The sequence below is a fragment of the Heterocephalus glaber genome, unplaced genomic scaffold (genome assembly GCF_053883595.1).
Source record: "Heterocephalus glaber isolate CG9 unplaced genomic scaffold, H.glaber_assembly_v1.0 deba00001429, whole genome shotgun sequence".
NCBI classification, from domain to species: Eukaryota; Metazoa; Chordata; class Mammalia; order Rodentia; family Bathyergidae; genus Heterocephalus; species Heterocephalus glaber.
Window position 1 is genome coordinate 19081547 of NW_028258294.1, and position 20252 is coordinate 19101798.

At 31.8% G+C, this 20252-nt stretch overlaps 1 protein-coding gene across 12 annotated transcripts in view; it reads left to right on the forward strand.

Moving 5' to 3' along the window:
* The window catches only part of Dync2h1 (dynein cytoplasmic 2 heavy chain 1), a 333458-nt gene that overhangs the window by 97923 nt on the left and 215283 nt on the right, over positions 1-20252 (forward strand). For all 12 annotated transcript variants that reach the window (XR_015451638.1, XR_015451639.1, XR_015451640.1 and 9 more), the window contains 10 exons: positions 3048-3161; positions 3790-3932; positions 6970-7054; positions 9216-9370; positions 11210-11347; positions 12829-12942; positions 13690-13850; positions 14890-15013; positions 15880-16001; positions 19384-19470. Coding sequence is in view for 9 of the 12 variants with exons in the window: in XM_021251564.2 (XP_021107223.2) it covers positions 3048-3161; positions 3790-3932; positions 6970-7054; positions 9216-9370; positions 11210-11347; positions 12829-12942; positions 13690-13850; positions 14890-15013; positions 15880-16001; positions 19384-19470 (1243 nt within the window). In the remaining 3 variants the exon portion in view is untranslated. The remainder of the gene's footprint in view (positions 1-3047; positions 3162-3789; positions 3933-6969; positions 7055-9215; positions 9371-11209; positions 11348-12828; positions 12943-13689; positions 13851-14889; positions 15014-15879; positions 16002-19383; positions 19471-20252) is intronic.

Genomic DNA, 20252 nt, shown 5'->3' on the forward strand with positions numbered 1-20252 from the left:
GGACTTTCTATGTATGTATGTGGAACTGGGTTGTAGAAATAATTACTGCTTTATTTTCTCAAGATTTTTATTATATTGCTTCCAAGCTAAAATAATAAGAACTACATCCATTTTTATTCTCCATCATTTCTTTTTTTTTTGGTACTGGGGATCGAATTCAGGACCTTGCACTTGCGAGGCAGGTGTTGGCACCACTGAGCTAAATCCCCATCCCTCTCCATCATTTCTTACCCCTAATTGCACATTGAAATTTCATGGAGAATTAAAGTAAACTAAAAATGATTTTTTTTTTACCAACCAAAGGTCAGTAAGCCAGACTCTGGAGTGTGGAGAAGGGGTTGTATTTGATCATTAAGCACCCTAGTTGATACAGGGCCTTTGCACTGAATTATATCCCTGGCCTTCTTTTATTTTTTACTTTGAAACAGGGTCTGACTAAGTCACTAAGTTGTCCTGGCTGGGCTCAAACTTGTCTCGCCAGCCTACCTCAGCCTCCAAGAGTTCTTGGATAACAGAGATGTGCCACCAGGCCCAGATCCATTACCTGATTCTTGAGCAGCTCTTGGGCTTTACTTTCTCTTCTGCTATGGCTTGGTCCTCAGCAAACTGTGGTATTGTTCTGTTGTTTATGATACCTGAACTTTTTGGTGTTTTCCTGAGGAAGATACTTGCAAAGCCCATCTTTATTTTTTTTCTGAAGTATTTTTGAAGTTTGTTACCATCTTTTTATAATGAGTGATCACTGTGGTAAAATTGATATGAGGTAGCTTATGTTTAAACTTGAGCCAAGAATATTTTGTTATATAAGTATATGATAAACCTTGTTAAAAATTAGTTTCAAATGGATTGTTCCATTTTAAGGACTCAAGGACAAAGTTATATGAAGGTTTTTTTAAGTCAGTTTTCTTTCACATTTTTTTCTTCCTTATAATTTTTAAAAAATTGCTACATGTTTGTAGCATGTAATGATTACATTCCTCATGAGGAGTTTTTAATAAATGCTTGTTTTGTATCATGCTAGCCTCTGAGGTAAAAACAGTCTTTTCCCCACAGTGTAACAGCTTTGGTTAAAGAAAACATTTGCATTTAATTTATAATGTTTTATGTATGTAATAGAAAAGAATGAGAAATACAGACCAAATCTGGAGTCAGACATGTGGTAGGTAGATCAATTTCTGTTTGACTTGAGAGCTAATGACTTAGTGAAAGAGGTAGTACTTGAGCAGACGTAGAATATTTGTGGCTGATTTATAGAATACGACTTTTCTTTTCTCCTGGTACTAGGATCAAACTCAGGACCTTGCACTTGCCAAGCAGGCACGGCACCACTGAGCTACGTCCCTGGCCCATGACTTTTGTGTTTAAGAAACACCTTCCTTCATATTGCTTAATATCCCTAGATGGAGATCTTGTTCATTTTGTCTGATGTAAACTGAGACCAGATATACAGTTGTGTGTGTGTGTGTGTGTGTGACAGAGAGGTAGAAACACCCAAACAGACATTAACTTAATACATTTGTAAAGAAAAATTTGTCTTTGTTATCAAAATATAACTGCAGAACCACAATCACAATTGAACTTTAGAATTTTTTTCAGATACAATATTCAAAAAGTCTTTGTCTCTTTTTATTTCAAATTCTTATTTCCTAAAGTTTAAGTGTATAACTAAGCAGAACTAGCATTCTTTGGTATTTTTAACAAATCAAAAAGTATCTTAGTATGGCTAAAATTTTTAAAAAGCCATATACAATATATTTATGTGTGCATGTGTTTAGTACCTATAAGTTTGGGGGATAAGGAGGAATCTGGTGTCTGGAAGTTGAATCTAAATAAAAGTAGTGATCAGATTTTGAATGACCCTGTATGGATGTAATGCTTTGAATGTATAGGAAGTTTTCACTTGATCTTGTAGTTTATTGAGAATTATTGTTTTAAATATTTTTGGCTATATGCAGTGAAAGGTTTTACACAAAGGATTTATAGTGACAAATAAGACATGGTCTAATCCTTCTATAAAATGTTTATAGCCTTAACCTTAGTTTGCTTTACATTCTTCGGTTACACAGTAGCAGGTTATGGAATAAGTCCCCTCTTTTCTAGTACGTGTTCATTTGTTTATTAAGTAGTTTTTTTATATAACAGATATTTATATTCCAGATACTTATGTAAGAATTCCATAGGTATAATACTTAATGTTATGAAATATTTGTCTTTTGTGCATTCAGTCTATTTGTGCAGGAGATGGAAATCATTATTAATGTAGTAAATGTGAAATAGTGTTATGTTTGGATAGTAAATAAAAAAGTGCTTTTCTTAAAGGTAATTATATATAGGTAATTAGGGCACAACAGTTGGTGAAGCAGTGTTTTAAAGGATAAACAGGGCCGGGGATTTAGCTCAGTGGTTTCACCGCCTGCTGCGCAAGCACAAGAACCCGAGTTCGATCCCTGGTACCAAAAAAATAAATAAATAAATAAATAAAGGATAAACAGTATGAGAAAAATAAGGGGCAGAGGATTAGGGGTACATTACAGGAAGAGAGAATCGTTTATTATATTTATGGAACATAAAGATGTTCATTGAGGCTAGAAACAAGGCTTCATGGGAAAAAGTGAGGGGAAAAAGGGTGCATAGATGGCTAGATTTTGAATGTTATTGAATGACTTACATAGCAGTTTAAATTTTATTAAATGAAGCCTATAGATGTAGATTTGGAGTCATGTGTAGGGTTCATGTATTTTCATTTTTTAAAATTCTTTTATTGGTACAGTTTAGGTATACAATATGTTTACATTTATCATCGGGTGCTTGTACCTGTACATGATGTATCTTGGTTCTTATTTTTTCCCCATTCCCTGTGCACCCTTCCCTATTTACATAGATTTCGTTTCCATTTTTTTCTTTTCTCATAATTTTTCCTTTCTCTTCTTTCGAGTTCATGTATTTTTAGAAGGAAAGATTGAAGAAGAGCAGATCATTTAATATGAAAATTGAAAAGCATTGTGTAGATAAATGTGTTTTAGATTAGTATATTTATTTTTATGTAGGTGAAGTCCCTGGACTCTATACTCTGGAAGAATTAGAGCCCTTGCTGTTGCCTCTTAAAGATCAAGCTTCACAGGATGGTTTTTTTGGACCAGTCTTCAATTACTTCACATATAGTAAGTGACATACAGTTTATTAAATTAATTAGATTAAAACAAACTCTAATTTAGGTAAAATAAATATCATTTTTCCCCCCTAGAAGTTTTAGAAAATAAAAAACACTCTGTAGGCTAGACTGTGATAAAAATACCTTAGCACAATTTTGGCAAAGTGCAGTGATGAAAATGTGTTAATGTTCTTTGGAATATGTACTTCATTCCCTTTATTTTCATGTGACAAATTTGTGCTACTTTAGAATTTGCTATCTTAAAGAGTTCCTGAACTATTTAGATTGTGTCAGATGATACTGTTTTTTAAACTGAATAACCTTTTACTAAGGCATTTATGTACACTGTAGGAATTTAAAATTGAAATAAATTTAAAAAATGATAGAATAATCACACCACTAAGGCATTGCTATACTTGTATTCTTCATGGATATCTTTCTTAGAACTCACACCACTATGTACTTATATACATTTATAAGTATTATACCATATATTTCATAGTTTGTTCTCTTTAAAAACCAGCTCTTAATATTCCATTTCAGAATAATTAAATCTCATAAAACCAAATCATATATACATTTCCTGATTCTATTATTATTGTAATTATTCATGATTATAATTTTCTTATGTTTTTTAGGAATTCAGCAAAATTTGCATATTGTCTTGATAATGGATTCTGCAAACTTAAACTTCATAATAAACTGTGAAAGTAATCCAGCTTTACATAAGAAATGCCAGGTGTTGTGGATGGAAGGTTGGTCAGATACCAGTATGAAGAAAGTAAGTTTACATTTAAATATGAAAATCATTAAAAAAAGCACATTTTGTATTTCGAGTCAGTTGATTTTCACATCTTCTCTTTCGTGTTAGTTTTAACAGCATCTGAATTATGGCATTGAACATCTCTCTCCTGTTTGAAAATATCTCTTATCTTTTCATTCTTATATGATAGTTTGAGTATAGACTTTTAGATTGAACATTATATTCTGAATTAAGGATCAAAGAGATAATTAAAATGTTATACCTTTGATTTTCTAGCCTATTATAGGTTACCCAAGAATTATAAAATCATAGCAATAATTTTTCTGATTAAAATCTTGAAATCCTTTTTTTCAGATTATAATTGCTATACTAAATGTTTGGAGGAGAATAAGCTTAAAAATGTGAGTTCAGCACTAACTGTAGGCCTCTTATTTTGTTTTATTTGAATAAACAATACTTTTCAACATTGTCCCTTAAATGATACTCATATGTGAAACCATTCATTTCTTTATTTGTAATAGAAATACAGACTAATAGCTGTTATGATTCAGAGCAAAGAGTATAATTTGAGATAACAGACAAAGCTTTACAGTTGAGACTATTTTAGTTAGATTTCAGTAAGTAGATAAAAGTATTTTAGAAATAGAGGCATTCACTTGGATATGTAATATCTACTGCTATTCTGTATGTTGAAGAGATAGCATGGAGGAAAAAAAGAACACAGTGATCCTGCCCTCATGGATTTTACATCTTGTCACAGATAACTGAGGGAAAGCTTTCTAGGTGGGGATTCTGAGATAAGAGCATGTCTGATGATTTTTAGGATTGACAAGAAACCACTTCACCTGGAGAAGAGTGTTTGATGAGAATAGTAGGAGATGTGGTCAGAGAAATAAGAGGAGACTAGTTAAAGCAGGGTTTTGTAACCCATTACAGTGGAACCTCCAGTTATGACCGAATGGCCTGCCATATGAGCAACTTGGGTTATGACTGGAATTTTAGCTTTAACTTAGGACCAAAATCTTGAGTTATGACTCGAATGCCAGCCTCTTGTGCTTCCAGATAGTCTCAGTTACAGATTTAACCCTTAAAGAGTTCTGGAAGGAACATTACAACATCCTTTCCTGTATGGAGTTAATAGAGAAATCCTGGGCCAATGTTTCTCTAAGAGAATCTCCCTGTATACAGCAGAGAGACTTTGAAGGCTGTGTAGAGCAGCCTTAGACTTTGATTGACCAATTGGAGTTACAACCAGCCCTCAAGAATGAATTGAGTTCCTAAGTCATTGTATAAGGAGTTTAACTTTTCCTGAGTGCTTACTTCTTGAGGCTTTTGAGAAAAAAAGGTTTGGCTCATATTTTAATGAGATTACTCTGGTTTCAGGTTGAAAGTAGACTGGGAGATAAGGGTAGAAGCAGTTAAAAAAAAGTATTGCAATAATCCAGTTAAGAGAAAAGAATGGTGGTTTGAACTATAGATCTCTAATGGGAAGGAGGTAGTAAGAAGTGCTTGGTTTCTGGATATGTTTTGTAGTGAAACAACAGGATTTGGTGACAGATTGTAATAAAGTATAAGTAAAAATGAATCAAGGATGCATCTAAATCTTTTGGCTTCTGTGACCAGAATGATGGAATGGCCATTAGCTGAGATGGGCAAGCTATAAGATGAGCATGAGAGGAAAATATGAGGCTGTCATATTTAGGTGTGTAAAATATGGTGTCATACATCCAAGTTACAAAGTTGAGAAGGCATTTGGATTTTGGGTCTGGGCTTCTGGAAACAGGTATCCATAAAAAATTTATCAGAATTATCAGATTATGCTGCCACTTAAAGCTATGAGAATGACTAGGTATAAGGGAGTGTGTGTACACAAACGAGATTAGTAATCCAAGGACTGAACACTGAGGCATTTCAACATTGAGAAGTTGGAAGAGTGAAGAAGAGGAACCATGAGAGACTGAGAAGGAGCTGCTATGGAAATGTGAAGAAAAGCAAGAAAGCATGCTATTGTAGAAGCCAAGGAAAGACATCATTTCAAAGGAAAAAGGAATGATTAAATATGGTATATGAAATAGCAAATGAGGACTGGAAATTGTTGGAAAATCACCACGGATTTTATTGGTGACTTTGATAAGGCAATTGTAGTTAGGAGTGGAAAAAGCCATATTACAATAAGTTTCTGAAAAGGAGAGGGAAGAATAGATTTGAGACAGTGAATGTGGGCAACTCTTTTTGATATTTAAAAATTTTATTAATGTATTTTTGTAATACATAATAGTTTTGGGGAATTGGTACATGTATGTAATATATCTTAATCATTTTTGATCCCTTTACCCCCTCCTCCAGCCGTCTCGCCTACCCTTTGATCCCCGTTGCCATTTTCAGTCTATACTTTTGTCTCTTACCTAATCTGTCCTTTATTTTACTGTTTTATGCATTGATACTTTAGGTTTTTCATATGGTGCATGCCTGTAACGCAGCACTCTTGGAAGCTGAGGCAGGAGGATCATGAATTTGAGCCCAGCCTGGCCAACCTACTGACTTAGTGAGATCCTGTCTCAAAAAACAGCTAAAGATGTAACTCAGTTCAAGTCCTAGATTCAGTTCCCAGTGCTATAAACAAACAAACGACTCTTTTGAAGACATTTGTTTACAGGAAAAGAGAAATAGATCAGTAATTGAAGAAAGTAATTAAAAGATAGCTTTATTTTTTAAACATAGGACAGACTATAGCATGTTCATATGGTACTGGGAATTATTTAGTAGGGGAGCCAAATACATATGATAAAGGAAGGATAGGGAAGTTGGTAATATTTTTTTTCTTAGTCTGGAAAGAAAAGTGCAATTAATACTGTTTTTTGTTATTGTTGAAGGTTTTTAACCTTTGATATTGGATACAGTTGAACTTTTTAATACTGATTTGAGTTTTAATTTTGTTTTTGGATGATGCTGGGGATTAAATGCATGTCTTCATGCATGATAGGCAGACACTCTTGCACTAAGCTGTACCCCTAACCCTGATTTGAGTTTTAAAGAAATGTTCTATGTTTTATAGATACCTGAAATGTTATTCAGTGAAACAGATGGTGAAGAAAAATATAGTGATAAAAAGAGAAAAGAAGAACAGAAAAAAAATTCCGGTAGTATTTTGATGAAATTGATTTTATCTGATTTTCATTTATGAAATAATTACTATTTTCTGATGTTATAATGATTAACTATAAGAAACTTAAATTTTTTATGCAAACCAAATTTTGAACCCCTATTTATTTCTAATGTGTATGTCATTTTAATATAAAATACGACAGAATACCTGTAGTTTGAATTTAAGAAATTAAAATATTATTTTTCTTACTGAGTGATATGAAAGTCCTAATTTTATTTAGTCTTTGTCTAGCAGCCTAAGTTTTTCATATTGGCTCATCACTTAGATATGTCATAGAAGTTATTTCAAATACAGAAAAGTTTTATGATATTCTTTGAGTAGAGATATATTTTCTTAACTGTAATATTCTCATTTTTTCCATCTTCCAATTAATTTTGCATGTGGTATTTATATTTCTTTATAGCATTGCTTATTGTTTTATGTATCTGACCATCTAATCATCAAATATTTATAACCTTGTTTTATACTGGGTATAGGGCTGCATACTACAGATGCTATGAATAACAATTGTATGTATAAATGTAAAGCTCTGATATAGCATGATAAGTGATAGTAGAAGTTTATATAAAGTGGATTTATTTTTTTATTTTTTTCCTTAAATTCTTTTATTGGTACATTTTAGGTAAACAATATATTTTTATTTATCATTGGGTGCTTGTACCTGTCCATAATGTACCTTGGTTCTTATTTTTTTCCCTATTACCTGTGTGCCCTTTACTTCCTCCATCCTTCCCTATTTACATAGACTTTGTTTCCATTATTTTTCTTTTCTCATAATTTTTCCTTTCCCTCCCCCTCCCACCACTCCTACCCCTTTGGACCTTTTCTTCCTATTTCAAATTATCAATTATTCATTTTAATCATTTTAATTCTTATTAACACTTTCAGTTTCTCACACTAGAGAAACTATTTGGTATTTACACATGTGTGTCCTATTTATTTCACTTATGAGTATGGCCTCAATATGCATCCATTTAGCTATAAATGTCTCTAGTTTCTCATTCTTTATGACTGCGTAGTACTCCATTTTATGAAGTGGATTTAAAAGTGACATTTTTAACTGGCAGATAATGTAGGAAATAGACATTTCCCAGCCAGGCAAATCTGGGAAAGGTATTGTGGTCAGAATGAGTAGCTTGGCAAAGGCTTGAAGTAATTTAGGCTTTTTTAAGGAAATGTAAATAACCTAAAGGGCTGAAACAGGTTGTATAAATGGTAGAGTACTAAATGGCGAGGAAAAGATTGTCAGGGTCAGGTAATGAAGAATCTTCCACATTTTGCTCAGTTTGGATCCTAACTTGTGTGTGATCTGAAGTTATTGGGAGATTTTAATAGGGTTGTAACCAGAATCTTTTTTTAGAAATAGCAATCTCTGGCTCCACCTTGTTCTTCAGATATTGTAAAATAGATTGGTTTAGGGAGAGACTGAAGACAATTAGACCATTTCAAAAGTTCATTGCGGGAATCTAAGAGATATGATAAAGGCCTGAATCCAAGAAAAAGTAATGGAGAGGAAAGAGTGGATTGAAGATATTACAAGGTAATTTAAATGGGACTGAATTGTGTAATGGCTATGGCATACAAATACAAAGGAAGAGTAAGGGATATCTCAGAGGGCTCTGGCTGGAGAATTTCATTGGAAGTTGATTTCATTCATTGCAGTAGGATATAGCGGGAAATTGAGTCAGTGAGAGGTAATGTGTTTGATAATGGATATAGTGAATCTAATGTGAACTTAACATTTTGGTTTTGGAAATTCTGTTTACCTTTGTATCAAATCAGAGTGGAAGGTATTATTTGGTGTGTTATCTTTTATTTATTCAAACACTTTTTTTTAGCTCACTTTTTGATTACAGTTTAGTCTCAGTTAATTTATATTATGATAACATCTTTCTTGAATCAATAAAAGTGTTCAGGAGAAATATAAACAGTGGAAGAATAGAGTCCACTTAAATTAGTTAATACCAAATTCTTAAGGAAGATAGGAGCTGTGAATAGATGCTTAGGAATGCCTGTGAATTTTAAAGCTAAGATATAAATGAAATAGAAATAGCTAATATGAAATACACTTAAGATTATTTTTCTAATTCTTAATATATCATCATATGTCATTTTTGTTTCCTATTGTTTTCTAGTTGATCCTGACTTCCTAAAATCATTTTTATTAATCCATGAGTCTTGTAAAGCATATGGTGCTACACCAAGCCGATATATGACCTTTTTACGGGTGTATTCTGCCATTAGTAGCAGCAAGAAAAATGAATTATTAAAAAGACAAAGTCATTTGCAGGTATAATATTTGTAACCTTGAATTATTTTATCTTTATCTTTTTAATTTCAAAATTATTTTATCTTGAATTATTTTATTGTTTATTGAAAACAAGGACTATGTAAATCATAGTGTTGTGTTAACTGTAGTATATATTTAATATAAGTAAATAATGTACTGTATTAAAAGCTTTGGTAAACAGTTCTACTTCCCTCCTATTGTCCAGTAGATTATACCAGTGATTTGTATTTTTAAAATTCAATAATTACTCTTTTCTTTACCAAGTAGTATTTATGTGCTTTTGATAGCTTATATTCTTAAGAATTTTTTTTCAGGGCTGGGGATTTAGCTCAGTGGTTTTGCTGCCTGCTGTGCAAGAGCAAAGACCCGAGTTCGATCTCTGGGACCAAAAAAAAAAAAGAAAGAATTTTTTTCATATAAAAGCCATTTTTAGAAATTGAGAAATCCCTATAAAGGTAATTAGAAAACTTAATTGCTGAGCATGGTGGCACGTGTCTGTAATCTCAGCCCTCAGGGAATCTAAGACAGGAGGATTGCAAGTTTGAGTTCAGCCTGAGTAATTTAGTGACTTAACAAGACCCTATATCATTAAAAAAAAAGGCATAATCTTAGATGTTATAAAATTGAAAATATATCTTAAAATAAATTTAAAATTGGTTATTATATCTGAGGTTAAAGTTATATTTTATGAAGTAGTGCTCTTATTCATGTCATTTCACTTAATAACTTCTGAGCAGTTTTTTTCTATATTTCTTGGTTCTTTTTTTTTTTTTTGGTATTGGGAATCGAACTCGGGACCTTGTGCATGTGAGGCAGGCAGTGACACCACTGAGCTAAATCCCTGGCCCTTAACAATGATATTAGAATGCTAGCCTGTGAAAGTGTTAGCATTTCTCCAAAGTTCTAGCTTCTCTTTGTTAGGATAATTAACTAGAATCCATCTTAATTGACATAATCATCTTTATCTTTATCTGTGATTCACTTTCATTTATTTTAAAATGCTAACTGCACATGAATTTGGGAAGGTTAATTTCCTCATTTAATTCTTGATGGTGTTCTGGGTAAATTATTTAAACTTACTGAGTTTCAGCTTAATTGAGTTAATGGTTGTTGTGTATGTGAGTATATTAGATAAAATTAGTATATGAAGAACCTCAGTTAATACATTAGGCTCTCAGTAAATATTGGTTACATTCCTTTTAAACCATGATTCTCCAAATCTTCTGATTTGTTAAGTGACAAAAATCTAACTTACAGTACAGAAGAGAAAGAATTGTTTTCCTGTCCATTTCTTGGATTAATCATGGAAATGTAATAGGATACTGTAATAGGCAGGTCAGGACCACATGCCTAGCCAAAAACAGCAGATAAGGCATTTTGAATGTTACTCCACCAGAAGCATAAGTGAGGCAGAAAAAACCAAGTCATGTTCACTATAAATGAGTGACCTGAGAGTCTTTCCCTCAATAAGACTAAAAACTGGAAAAGTTTTACTGAGTTTTTCTTTGTTTTCTATTTTCTCTCCCATCCAATGGAATGAATATAGTGTTTAATCCAATGTTTAAGCTATCAAATATATATTAAATATCTAGCTTTTACCATGATGCTTTAAAATTTGTTTTTCCTTAAGATCTCTGTGGAGTCTTTTACTATATCTTAAATGGTATAACATTAAATGAAATATTATTGGCAACAGAAAACCTTGTATCTACTTGCTACTGTTTGTATGTACCTGATTATATGTTTGCTTGATTTTTTTATTATAAGGCTTCATTCACTATGTGTGTATAAAGTTACTTTTTATGTTGGTAATCAATAATCAATATTTTATTGATATAGGCTGGTGTATCCAAACTAAATGAAGCTAAAGCTCTTGTGGATGAACTGAACAGAAGAGCTGGAGAACAAAGTATATTACTTAAAACTAAGCAAGATGAAGCAGATGCTGCCCTTCAAGAGATCACAGTATCAATGCAGGTAGTGTTTACAAAAATACAAAAAATTGCAAAAATACAAAAAAAAGCATTTATCCTTAATCAGTATGTAAAATAATGTTTTTAATTTATATGGATTTAAAAAAATACTTCCCATCTATTCTGGATCAGATTGATAGTGCTGTATATTTGAACTTTTGTGGAAGAGCATGGTGTCTTTTCACATTATTTAGAATCATAATTTAATTCCCTCAAGTTGGCCACATGCTTATTTAAACTTTTCAAATTGATATGTCTGTAACTGATTTTATTTATGTTCTGCCAGTAAAGTTGGTATTTTTTTCTTTTTCTTAAAATTCTCTCCTTCACTCTTTGTAAAATTTTCCTGTTTTTAATACTCTCAGGATTTATAAAATAAGTCCTTTATTATTACATTAAAATTTTAATTAGTTCTATGCCCTTTTAGTCTTTACCATTTTTTTTTTTTTTTTTGTGGTGCTTGGAATCAGAGAGGTTCTAGTACATGTTATGCAAGAGTGCTACCACTAAGCTACTTCCTCACCATAGCCATTACTTTTCTTACATTATAGGTTTTCAAAGGAGATTTCAAGTTTGTCCTTAGGTATTTTTTTTTATGTTTACATGTTCTCTCAGGATGCTTTTGTCCATTATCTTGCTTTATACTATCACCTATATGTAACTATTTCTAAATCTATCTTTTTCTTCCTTTACACCAAATCCCTTCTTTTTTAATTTTTAATTTGGCTGGCCTTATCTATGTAGCCCAGGCTGGCCTGGAACTCACAACAGTCCTCTTGCCTCAGCCTCCCAAATGGTGGTTTTATAGGTATGATTCACTACCCCAGGCTTCAAAACCCTTTGACTTTCAAATTCATGTATCCAGTTTTCAGTTAAACATGTCGTTTTGGAAGTCCTATGGACATTGCAATTTGGAACAGCCTTAAAACTGAACTCATAATTTTCCTTCTTTGTATTCTTCTTTCAGGTTATAGTAGTACAGTGTAGTTAATTATTCAAGGCAGAATTTATACATTATAGTATACTTCTGTTTTGTCATCTCTTACATGTAGTGAATCATTAAATTTTGTCAGTTTTATTTCCTTGAACATGTCTCAAATATGATCACGTGTGATATCAAAATAGGAAAAGAAAACAAAAATGAATAGATTTCATTAAAATTAAAAATTAGCAAAAAAGGGCCAGGGATTTATCTCAGTGGTTCCGCCGCCTGCCTCGCAAGTGCGAGGCCCAGAATTCAATCCCCAGTACCAAAAAAAAAAAGAAAGAAAGAAAACCAAAACTAGCCAGTCATGGTGGCACACACATATAATCCCAGAGTAAAATGTATCATTGATTTCTAGTACTTTAGAAGCTCTTACATCATAGATTCAAAATTTATATTACAAAAATTTTAATAGAAAATGTTATTTTAGTTTTTGGTATGATGCTTTTAAATATTAAGTGAAAGAAAATTGTTAAAATGTCACTTAAATATTCCTATAGGATGCTAGTGAGCAAAAGACAGAACTTGAGAGATTGAAGCATAAGATAGCAGAAGAAGTTGATAAAATTGAAGAAAGAAAAAATAAAATTGATGATGAGTTAAAAGAAGTACAGGTAAGTTTAAAAAAACACATACTAAGATCTATTTATTACTTTGACTGCCAGCTATATGTAGAACTTTAAACATTATTTGTAGCTCAAATTATTTTCTTATAGTACTATCAAAGCTGAGTTTCAACCAGAATATTACTTATAAGAAGAAAACAAGAAAGAAAATTTACCATAAAAGGAAGTTAGTTAACTTATGGTAATTAAAAATAGTTTTATTTTTCTGTGATCCTTGTTGCTTAATTGTTACAGACAAATGTGTTACAGATAAATAAAGAAAAACTGTTAAGCTGTTAAGCTTTTTCTTTTCTTCAGATGACTGAAATTTTCTTTTTTTTTTGAAATTTTCATCTAGTCATAAAATATAAAGAGCCTCTCAAGAGTAGCAGATTGAGCTGGGTGTGGTGGCACAGGCCTGTAATCCTAGCACTCCTGCTGAGGCAGGAGAATAACCAGGAGTTCAAGGCCAGCCTGGACTATATTGTGCATTTGAGGCCTGCCAGAACTATAAAGCGAGACCCTGTCTCAAAAACAACAACAAAAAAGCAAACTGTCTCAAGATAAGTTAGATTTTCATGATGAGTTTTAGTGGTAGGAAGGCTTACTTGCTCAATTTGAGCATTTTGATATTTGAAGACAAAATATTAGTAACTACAGTTATTTGAATAAAATGGCACTATTACATTATTTATAGAGTTACTGATTTTTAAAAAATATACAGTTTGAAAGTAAAGTGACCTTTTTCTGTTTCAGCCTTTAGTTAATGAAGCTAAACTTGCAGTGGGAAACATTAAGCCAGAATCTCTTTCAGAAATTCGCTCACTACGTATGCCACCTGATATAATCCGAGACATTCTGGAAGGAGTTTTAAGGTTGATGGGCATTTTTGATACCTCTTGGGTGAGCATGAAAAGGCAAGTTTTTGAATTTGTGAGAAATGTTACTTCAGCAAAGAAATGCACCTTTTTTTTTATAGCTTTTAATATTTGTTTTATAAGTATTCCTCAAATTGATCTTTATCTAAATACATAGTTACACATGTTGCCCTGAAATTTCAAGATATTCTATGTAATATATGAATATATGAAGATATATGTATTTGTTTTCCATAAGTGAATGTTCAAAGTGTCAGAGTTGGGAAGGAATGCATTAGGATCTTTCAGAATGTCTTATTCAATTTAATAATTTATTTGATCCTTTCATAGTAAGAGCACTGTGATTTTACTGTGGTTTACTGTTAAAGAAAATATAGTCACTACTGTCCCTTTAGTCTTGTGCTTTTGTGGGTGAGGTGGGAAGAAAAAGGGAGGGAGGGCAGAGAGGAGGAAAAGAAGGAGGGAGAGGGAGAAAGGGAGGAAAGGAAATGAGGCAGAGAGAGATGGAGAGAGAGAGAGAAATGAGCAAGCCATAAATAATATGAGTGACATAAACTAGAAAATAATGAGCATTGACAAACACACAGACATTCAGCTTCAGGTTTCTTGTAATATTGGTGTTATGGTCTGTGATCATCTTAAATTCTATGTTGGGATTTAGGTTAATAGTAAAGAATATTTTTTAATCTGGTGATAGGAGAGGAGATTTAGGATGAGAAAATACTTTAAAATACCCTAAAAAAGAGTCAGAAAGTATTCTTGCATGTCCTAGGCCATGTGAGTATCCAGTAGTTCACAAGGATATGAGTGGGGTAATAACACTGCTTCTAACATTTCACTTCTTGTTCTAGTCTGTTCACAGTATATTATTAGGTTAGATTATTGTATCTTTCTAAAGTTGTCTTTCTTGTCTTTAAAAAAATGATAGCCGCTAGAAAGTTAAATTTTTAGTACTCTATTATTTTGTTAACTAATACAGTATGTTAAAGTATTACCTCCATCATTTTGTTAAATTGACTTTTTTAGGAAATATTAACTTTTATTTGGCTTCCTTTGAATTAATATGCTTTAATTTTAGTTTCCTTGCTAAAAGAGGTGTGAGAGAAGATATTGCAACCTTTGATGCACGAAATATTCCAAAGGAAATAAGAGAGAGTGTTGAAGAACTTCTTTTCAAAAATAAAGGTTCTTTTGATCCGAAGGTAATTTTTTTTTTTTTTGGTATCAGGGATCGAACTCGGGTCTTTGCGCTTGTGCAGCAGGCGGCCCGAAGGTAAATTTTAACAGTTATACCATAATTTCCTTTTCTATACTACATAATTTTCTGCTTTTTAGTATGTGATGCTTATTCATTATCAGTTATTAAAAATCACCTAAAAATTGCCACCAAAAAACCTATAGGCTTTATAGTTGGAAAACATTCACTTGCAGAATTAAGTAAGCTAGAGTCCAGGTAGCAAAAGGTGATTTATTATCCTACATGATTTTTTAAATCTTAGTATGTATCTTCTGTTAATATTAAATCCCTAGTTTATCATTTTTTAAACTTCCAAGTTTTTTTCTTACGTACTTGTCATATAATAATAGATATACAGCTATCTGTGTTAAGATAGTTTTATCAAATTTTAGTGTGCAATTTTAAATTCCATGAGTTTGGTATTGTTAGAGCCTTTATTCAGAATGTTATATACATCATTTTGAAACTGGTAACAATGATTTCAAAGTTGCTCTTAATAAAAATGTATTACACGCATAGAAGAAAATTGATTCTTGAACATTGTTATGGATGGCACATGTATTCATGATAAATGGGACTAATAGAATAATTATATTAGTAAAACATTTTTATGTTAAAGATTCTGTGTGGTTCAAAAGATTTATTTTTAAGCTAAAAGTAAGAGTTCATGTATATTTCTTTTAGAATAGTAGTTCACTGTATTTTTAGTTATGAACCAAAAACTTTATTATTTGAGCATGTTTTCCATTAAATGCCTAAATAAAATGTATTTAACTTTGGATTTGTTTGAAATTAAGTCAGGATATTGGATAATTTCTTTTGAATTTTTAGAATGCAAAGCGTGCCAGTACTGCAGCTGCACCTTTGGCTGCCTGGGTTAAAGCCAATGTACAGTATTCCCATGTCTTGGAACGAATTCAGCCTTTGGAAACTGAACAGGCGGGATTAGAATCGTAAGTGAATTACAAAATATAAACAATTCTAAGATTTATTTTTTATCAATATGTTGAGTTTGTTATATTATTTGCAGTATTTATATTTTCTACTTAAAAGATAACTGACACTATTAAAACTTTAAATGATATAAATTAAAAATTAAACATTTGCAAAAATGAAAGGAATCCGAAGGAGGTGGATGACAGAGCCAATTTATTCTTCTATAATTATGTTGTTGGAAGGGTAGGTTGATAAAGACAAAGTTTTTTAAGTAAAAATAGTAAAATACCAAATGAAAGGTTTGGAATTCAAGGCTTTTATATTTATTTTCACTATTAGGTTTTAGAAATGTTTAGGATATATTTTTCAAAATGGTGTCTGGGCAGGTAGGAAGATTTAATCATTTACTATTGAAGCTTGAAGATAAAGTTTGCTAGTACAGTGTTGTTTTTGCCACTGTAGCTTTGTAATACAATTCATAATAGCTAAATTTTGGAAGCATCCTGTAGGTCCATCAATAGATGAATGTGTAAAGAAAATGTGGTATTTATACACAATGGAGTATTACGCTACCATAAAGAAGGATAAATTTGAATCATTTGTAGGAAAATGGATGTACCTTAAGACAATAATGTTAAATCAAATAAGTCAGACAAACAAGCTTAAATATCATATGATTTCTATTATATGATAAACCCAAAATACAAGTAAGTGAAAGAGCAAAATAAAAGATAGATAGTACAAAATAGGGAGATAGATCTTCCCAGCAAAACAGAAGTAGACCAAAATGTGGAAGGAGAGGGGAAAAAGAAGAGGGGAAGAGAAAAAAGAAAAGAATAAGAATGTTTTATGTACATCTCCCCACAATGAATGTCAATCATTATATATTGCAAACATGTACTAATGAAAGTAAAAATTAAAAAAAACCCAATTTCTGCTGCATCTGGTAGTTCAAGCATGCAATGCCAGCTTTTCAAGAGGCTAAGGCAGGAGAATGGAGAATTTAAAACCAGCCTGGGCAACTTAGCAAGACCTGTCTCAAAATAAAAACTGTAGCTCAATGACAGAGTGCATATGGACTCAATCTCCAGTACTACAAAAGAAACAACAAAACACAAAAAATCCAAAAAAGAGATTATGTTCTTGAGTGTGCAGTTTTTGACATTTCTCTGAAGAAACTTCAAATATATTTAAGTATAAAGACGTATAATTTTTATTTGTCCTAAAGCCTTTGTCCTCCTGTTCCGATGTGAATTAGGTCTTTCATCCTGTTCTGATCTGGATTAGTTCTTCCTTAGGCCTACTGCCTGCAGTTGTTATCTAGAGACTTCTCTTCACAATTATTCTGAAGAATACCTTTTTCTCTTTCCTGTATTGCATCCTTTTATTATGAATTCTAATTTTTTTCTTAACTGTTTTCCTGGAATACATCCTTCACAGCAGCTTCTTAAGAAAGAACAAAGGGCTGGACAATATTTTGAGATCTTGCATGTCTGATAATATAGCTTAGAAATTTATGTGTCAGTTCTGGGATAATTTATTGTATTTTTCCTTTGATGGTTTCCTTCTGTACCTCTTTATTGTTTGGGATACTTATGGCTATTGATTAGTAAAATCACCACTCAAGATGGTAATTTTCAAAAAATTAAGCAATTAAATTATAAACAGCAAGTCCCCAAAATAGGTTGTTTCCAGGGTGGTTAATAACGTACAACCATGATGTTATCAAGGACATAAGTTCTTCCTCATTTTTTGATGTTCTCAATTTATTTGCAAGTTAACAGCCCCTTAGGACACAGGAAGTTGCTAAAGTTCTTTTCAGACAAGATAATACAGAGTTGAAAGAGATTATTTCTTTCCTGTGAGCCTTTTTTAAAGGAAGCACATCTTTTTAAGAACAATGAAATCTTTCCAAGACTTCCCCTATCTTTATTTTCTTCTTACCTATCATGATCAGGTGAATCAGTATCTACCCAAACTGGATAAGGGAGGGCTGCACACTGGAACAAATCTGAGGCTTTGTCAGTATCCTAGAATGAGAAAATGGCTCTGGGTAGGCAGATGAAAGTATTGCCTTCACTTTTTTTATAAATTCATATTAGTCTTTTGTTAGAATACTTGGACCAATCTTCTAAAATATTTTTATATCTGCTCTAACAATTTCAGGTTCTGCTAGCTTGTACAAAATAGAAAAAGGAATCCCTTTTGAGAAGAAATGTTTCTAGTGTGCAGTGCAGAAATGGCCAGTAATATACACAGCAGATCTATTTTTCATGTATCTTTTATGTTTTAAAATTTCAACTGTATCTTCCTACCATTATACTATTCTATTTTTGTTAAAGTTCTGTTTTTCGAAGTTCTATTTTCTTTGAATTTTGTTGCTTTTTCAAAAAGTAACACCATCTTTTTTCTTGCATTAAATATCTTCTTCATCTCTCTCAGGATATTATAGGATTTAAACAATGTACTTTTGCTCCTGGCTTTAATAACTTCTTCTGTATTTCAGTCTGTGTTTGCTTGGTTTGTTTTCTTTACAGGTAGTAAGCTTTCTTGACATTCTGATTTTTGGCTGGTAGGAATTAATTATAAAATGTTGGAAATCTGACTAGAAGCTCTCAGTGTGAGGTTCAGGCTCCTTACCTGTTGAACTTCAATGTAGTTGGCCAAGTGTGGCCTGGTAATTTGATGGCAATTCCTTCATATTTTGGGATATTTTTTGGAAGCAGTCATCATTCATTTTGCTTTAAAAGAATCCTCATATCTTCTGTGTAGGATGTGTGTAGAGATGGATGGAGTTGGGTGGAGAATATGCTGCACTTAGTGCATTCTGGGTTGACCTAAGGGTTAAGTCTGCTTCCAGTTGGAAAGGGTGTTTGAAATCAAACACTTTGTAATATCAACTATAAACAGATCTCTGTATTTGACTTTATTGCTACCTTCAGAGATACTTGTATACATTTTCTGAACATTTTGGAACTCTTTTAGTACCTCTTACTGCAGGCATTCAGGTTTTGGCTTTTTGTGTTCTGATATGTCAGTTACTACTTTTCAAAATTTTATTGAAATTTTTACTTTGCTATAACTTTCTCTTTTGTTCTTGTTACGTATTTCATTTACTTGATTTATTTTAGTAGAGTTTTTTGAAAGAAAAGACTATAAGTGAATATGTCTAGTCTGCCATTTTTATCCAGAAGTCTATATGCACAAATTTGTAAAACTGGATTCCTAGAAGTATCATGGTTAGGTCAAAGGATGCACTTATAGTTTTAGGATTGATACTCAAAATTTGAAGCAAAACTTATACTTTTCAACTACTGATAATTTTCATTGTCATGTATTTTCTGCAAGATTATATATTTTAAAGTAGAATGAATTTTATAATACTGAGTTATATCTTAGGAATTTGAAGAAAACTGAAGACAGAAAAAGGAGACTTGAAGAGCTTCTTAATTCTGTTGGTCAAAAGGTTTCTGAACTGAAAGAGAAGTAAGTTAAGTTTGAAATGTAATTTGGATATTTGAAATACATACTCCAACTGATTAATTTTGAAAATCTTAGTTGTAATTACTATTTTACTTTTTGTGATATATCATTCTAAAGTTTGGAAGCATATAGAATAATATAGGAAGTACTACTTTATATATATATATATGAAATTTTTAGTAAGAATAAAAGTCTTTTTTCTCTAGCTATAGGCTACTGCTACATATATTCCCAAGGACTAGTGAGAAAATTGAGCAAGAGGAATTGAATGTAATGAATTAATGCTGGGAGTGTTTACATTTGACATTCCATTTTCTTTTTATTTTGACTTTAACATTTTAGACTCTTTTATATTAGATGATGCTATTGCCATCTATTCTGTTATCTTCCCAAGAGTATTTTGTGATGTTGAAAAATTTCTATACTTTTAAATTATTTTTCTGCTTAGTGTTGAAAAATTTTTTTCTTGCAAATAATATACTTAAGTTCAAAAATAATTTGTGAAGATTATTAGTATTAAAGTCTTTCATATATCTTTGGGTCCCTGTGATTACTATTTAGTATAGGATAAATACATTGATAGGGCAATTATTATTAATGTGGGAACATTTTCCTTTAAATTATGCAAAGTTGGAAAGCTGAAGAATATGTGATTTAAATGTAGTATATGTTAAGATTTGTTTCAGTTTTATGAGATATTTCTATAAGCTACAGATTTTTTTTGAGGTGATATATTTGTGTTATGGAAGAGAGAATAATTAATGTATCAACAAAGAAATTTACCA